The 5,481-nt window shown below is 60.7% G+C and overlaps 1 protein-coding gene across 1 annotated transcript; it reads left to right on the plus strand.

Annotated features, from left to right (window-relative positions):
• Positions 1-474: 474 nt before the first annotated feature.
• Prss56 (serine protease 56) lies at positions 475-5,481 on the plus strand. The gene is made up of 13 exons (XM_028876167.2): positions 475-841; positions 1,382-1,489; positions 1,797-1,847; positions 1,950-2,139; positions 2,509-2,608; positions 2,695-2,854; positions 3,057-3,199; positions 3,434-3,596; positions 3,723-3,902; positions 3,985-4,149; positions 4,245-4,307; positions 4,618-4,724; positions 5,018-5,481. The coding sequence occupies exons 1-13, from the start codon at positions 745-747 to the stop codon at positions 5,291-5,293; spliced, it is 1,803 nt and encodes a 600-aa protein (XP_028732000.1). The 5' UTR covers positions 475-744; the 3' UTR covers positions 5,294-5,481.

Below are 5,481 nucleotides of genomic sequence, written 5' to 3' on the forward strand. Positions count from 1 at the left end.
GGGCCCTGCACTCCCTGGGCCCTGCGCTCCCTGAACTGGGCCACAGCGGGGCCTTTCATCTGCCGCCTTTGCCTCTTCCCACTACCCCAGCGCAGCAATTACGGGGCAAATTAGGATGCTTTGATCATCGTTAGAAACGGCCGGCCACACGGAGGAGGGACACTGACGAGCAATTAGGGGCAGGGGGCTGGGAGTTCAGCGGCTTGCTTAGGGGGTAAGAATGCCCAGGACACCCACCCTACCCCTCTCCTCCCTCCAAGAGCGCCTGCCCCCAGCATAGCAGTGAACTCCCCGGGGGGCAGAAGCAGATGGGGATTCCCCCCTCCCAGCCCCTGCCCGCCGGTCTCCCTCTGCCTGGCCCCCAGCCCAACTGTCAGCTTTTCTTCCCCATCTCAGCCCCTTTGAAGCGGCCGCGGTAACAAGGGCCGCTTTGACAGTGGGGGGGACTCAGAGCTGGGACGATGAGACTTCAAAGGTGAGGGTCGAGCCCACTACCTCATTCCCTGGCCCGGGCCTGGCTGCCCTCCCACGCTCTCCCCCTTCGCTCCTCTATATAGCCCCCAGCACCATTTCCCTGAGGGCTCCCAGGAGGTGAGGGCCAGGTGAGACGCAGACCACTAGATTCAGTGTAAGACGACAAACAGGATCGAGTGGTTTGAGGGACACAAATCCTGAGCCCGGGAAGAATCACAGGACAGGGTGGACTCCAGGAAGAGGGATCTCCTGCCTTGGCCCCAGGTCACCATGCTGCTGGCTCTGTTGCTGCTGCTGCTGTTCCCAGACTCCCAGACTGCCCAGGGGCATCCACTGTACACGCGCCTGTCCCCCAGCACCCTGCAAGGTGAGCCGGGCTGGTCTGAGGAAGCCACTGGGATGGGAGGGGCGTAGAAGGAATGAGGCCCTGGGTAAGGAAGATGAGCTTGTCACTCGCACTTAGGGGAGCCCGCGGCCTTCCAAGCCCACCTGCTGGGAGGAGGGGCCTGGAGCTGGAATCTGGGAAGGAAAGAAGGGGGCAGATGGCCTCACCCAGGAAGCAGAGGCAGCAGGCATTGCCGAGGGGTTCCAGAGTTAGCGAAGCTGGAAGATGCAGGGCGGCATGCCTTGGTGATTCAGGCCTAAAGACCTCAACCACATTTCCTGGGTGTCAGTGGGCAATGATTTTCCTCTGAAGTCTTTTAGAAAGAAATTTCTCAGAGGTTCCAGCCCAGTTCAATTGAGCAGCGGGAACCATCTGCCCTAGGGGCTGGGCCTCAGGCCCTGACCCCTCTCCCTGTCTCTACTTCCCCGTGCTTCCCCGTGGTCTCTCTAGACAGGCTTCAGGAAGGCTAGACTGAGGCTGTCTGCCAAGGAGATGTGACTTTGTGTCCCGTGTCCCCAGCAGTTCTGTCTGCCCAGGGGACTCAGGCACTGCAGGCTGCCCAGAGGAGTGCCCAGTGGGCCATAAGGCGTGTGTTGATGGAGATCCAGCACAGACTGCATGAATGCCAAGGTTGTACTACAGTGCTACCCCATCCCTGCCCTTCCAGGGGACTCACTCTCTCGCCCATGCCCATCCCTTACTTTTAGGGCCCATCCTCCTTGGGGTCAGACTGATTTTGAAGGTGGAAAGGGTGTGCCAAACTCGAGGCATAGCGGGGAGGTGGCGACAGTGTGGGCTCATGCGGTGCAGTCCAGGGCTGCTCAAATGGTACCTGTGTGCTAGAGGGGAACGGTTGAGAGACCAGGCTCAGACCCAGAACAGGATGGAGGGTCCGCAAGAGGGCGGCAGTGAGGATCAGAGGATTGTTTCTCAGCAGGCTCTGGACGGCCCAGACTTCAAGCCGCCCTCCGGGACCCACCCGAGCCAGGTGAGACTAAAAGGCTCCAAGGAGCAGGGCTGAGAGCGAGGTGGACCTCGATGTGAAGACAGCTGGAACTTTTCCTTCACGACGCTGTTTCTGCCATTCTAGGACCATGCGGTGAAAGGCGCCAGGGCGTTGCCAACGTAACCCGGGCTCACAGCCGTATAGTCGGGGGCAACACGGCTCCATCCGGGTCCTGGCCTTGGCTAGTAAGACTACAACTTGGGGGGCAGCCTCTGTGCGGCGGCGTCCTGGTGGCTGCGTCCTGGGTGCTCACGGCTGCACACTGCTTCTCCGGGTATGTCGTCGAGATCCCAGGCACCTGCCCAGCAGGGCTACCCAACCCGGAAGGAGTCTAGCACCCATGAGCCAAAGCACCGCACAGCGGGTCTCTGCTGCCCCCTAGCGGAAGCCGGCTCCCAGCCCTGGGCCTCCAAATGCCGGCTGCCGGGGAGGGGGACCGGGACCCCAGGGTGGGAGGGCAACATACCGTGTATTCTCCCACTCTGAGGAGCCTCCCCTTCCGAGGCCTCCCTCTCTGCCCCTAGGACCACAATAGTCACATTTGCAGGATCACTGCCCGGTGCGCGTGCACTAGGGGCTGGGCCTCCAAGGGGCCTTACAGCACCTGTGTCCCTGATGCCTGTCACCCCTGCTTGCTCTGCAGTGCCTCGAATGAGCTTCTTTGGACTGTAACGCTAGCCGAGGGGCCCCAGGGGGAGCAAGCGGAGGAAGTACAGGTGAACCGCATCTTGCCCCACCCTAAGGTGAGAAGGCACGCCCTGTGTCCTCGGAACTGGGAACGGCACTCCCAAACCCTCTTCCTTAACCTTGTACCCCACCCGCTCTCCAGTTTGACCCGCAGACTTTTCACAATGACCTGGCTTTGGTACAGCTTTGGACGCCGGTGAGCCCAGAGGGGCCGGCGCGCCCCGTATGCCTACCCCAGGGTTCTAGGGAGCCTCCTGCCGGCACCCCCTGCGCCATCGCAGGCTGGGGGGCCCTCTTCGAAGGTATTGCCAGCTAGGGCCTGGATAAACTGCAAGTGGTGGTGGACAAGCCAGCAGGGGAACCAGAGTGTGCTAAGGGGGTGGAGTTTATGGAGGCTGGGATGATGTTCCAGCTCACAAACGGGGATCAAAGAGGGCATGTGGGGGCATCTCAAGGAGCAGGTTCTGCACTCCAAACGCGGACCCCCTACATTCTTTCCTGTAGACGGACCCGAGTCCGAGGCGGTGAGGGAGGCCCGCGTTCCGCTGCTCAGTGCGGACACCTGTCAAAAGGCCCTGGGACCTGGGTTGCGTCCCAGCACCATGCTCTGCGCTGGTTACCTGGCAGGGGGCATCGACTCATGCCAGGTATGAACTCAAACTGACAGGGGGCGCTGGATGCGCTACTCCTCTTGGCAAGATAGCCCTCTTCTCTTTGGGGTCTGGCTGATAGCTCCTACCAACCGCTAAGTCTTCGTTAATAAAATGTAAACAGGTGGTAACCACAAAAGCGGCCAGAGCCGCCTTGCCTGCCAGGTACGAGACAGGTATAATACAGAGGCATGGTGAATGCATTGTTCTTTGTTGGCTCTGGTCCCTTAGGGTGACTCCGGAGGCCCTTTAACCTGTTCCGAGCCCGGCCCGCACCCCAGAGAGGTCCTCTTTGGAGTCACCTCTTGGGGGGATGGCTGTGGGGAGCCAGGGAAGCCTGGGGTCTACACCCGTGTGGCAGTATTCAAAGACTGGCTGCAGGAGCAGATGGGCTGTGAGTACCCCCTGCCAACAGTGGTCCCTCAGACTGTTCTGGACAAGCCGGGTTTTCGTCCCGCTGCTCTGGTCTCTGGAGGAGTTGAGGGTGAGTGACCAGAGGTGCTCTGTCATCTGCCTGCAGCGGCCCCCTCCACTCGCGAGCCTAGCTGCAGAGAACTTCTAACTTGGGAGCCCCGGGAGGAGGAGCCGGCCGTGGATGCCGCGGGGCTCTGCGCCTTCTACGCGCGCCTGTGCCCGGGGTCCCAGCGCTCCTGTGCACGCCTGGCTCTCCAACAGTGTCTGCAGCGCCGCCGGCGGTGCGGTCAGTCCAGTTCTCCCAGGTCGGGGTAGGGGGCCAGGCCCCACCCTGGGACGACCGCTCAGACCTTTGTCCCACCCTCTAGAGCTGCGGTCTCTGGCTCACACACTGCTCGGCCTGCTGCGGGGCGCGCAAGAGCTGCTCGGTCCCCGGCCGGGGCTGCAACGTGGAGTGCCCGTGCCTGCTCGCTCCGCTTCGTCGCTCCGGGAGTCTCCCGGCCACAATGCCCGCGAACAACGGTTGTACTCAGGTATCCCGTGTGCCCCAGCCAGGCCTAGCCCCTAGAGTCGCGGAGTCGTGTTCCCTCGCCGAGGCGTGAACTCTAACTCCGTAGCTTTCCCCCAGGATCGCAAGTTGCAGAAACCTGGTTCCAGAAGCCAAAGCCAGAGCGGCGCGCGGAAACAAAGGGTAATGTCGCCCCCTGCCGGCCTTCTTCTAGAGAGGTGATGGGATTGTCCGCTAGAAAGCCCCAAATGACAACAGAGAAGACCCGCTATCTCCCTCTCTTCTGAGAGAACAGACAACTTTTTAGGGAGACCTGGGACTGAGCCCTCGTTAGTGTCAGATAGAAAAGCTCTGCCTTGCATGACCACGGAATCTCTGCCAGCCTCACTTTCCCCATCTGGAGCCCGCTGAGGCTGCCGGCCCTGGGATGCCCATCCCTAGCACCCTCTGCTGACCGTTTTCTGATAGTCTGGGGATCTCCCCCTTCTTGCAGGCTGCCCTGGGCTGGAGCCCCTGCAACAGAAGTTGGCGGCCATTCAGCGAACACACGCCTGGATCCTACAGATCCCGGCTGAGCAATTGGCCATGAACTTCCACGAGGTAGGTTCCCAGGCTGCCCAAGCTCCTTCACAGTTGGCTGGGAAGGCTCACCTGACTGGAGCCCAGTGCGGCAAAGGGACAGGGAGGTTCAGCTTTTGAGGGGTGGTGAGCTGGAACAGATAACAGATGGGTGTGAAGAGGGCGGGGAGAGAGACAGGAAAGAAAGGACTCATGTGGAGGAAGGGGGAGGGGCTAGGATCTAAGTGGGTTCCCAGGCTCTAGGAGGAGGGAATGGCCCCTAGGTCAAAAACCTTCAGGAGTGGTTTTGGGGTCCCGACCTCTTCCCTCTACAGGTGCTGGCAGATCTGGGCTCCAAGACACTGACAGGGCTCTTCAGAGCTTGGGTGAGGGCCGGCTTGGGGGACCAAAGTGTAGTCTTCAGCGGCCTGGTGGGCTTGGAGCCTTCTACACTGGCTCATAGTCTCCCACGGCTGCTGGTGCAGGCTCTGAACGCCTTCCGCTCAGCTTTCCAGACAGAAGGAGAGCCCCAGGGACCCTGGATGGGTGTGGGACAGGGACAGAAGCCAGGAAAGGAGCACCAACAACAACTCCAGCCTCTTGTTCACTGAGCCAGGAAGCCACGTGAGGGTCACACTGCCCCAGGGGCTAAGGAGGTTGTAGGAGCTATGACAGACTCTCACTGTCCCAGTTGATCTTGTATGTGTGGATAGAGTGGGGGTCCTGTACCTCACATGTCTTCCCAAATGTGTCACCAGACACTCACAGCTGCTTTAATAAATGTTATTTATAATCCACA

Source organism: Peromyscus leucopus, chromosome 13, assembly GCF_004664715.2.
Source record: "Peromyscus leucopus breed LL Stock chromosome 13, UCI_PerLeu_2.1, whole genome shotgun sequence".
Classification (NCBI taxonomy): domain Eukaryota; kingdom Metazoa; phylum Chordata; class Mammalia; order Rodentia; family Cricetidae; genus Peromyscus; species Peromyscus leucopus.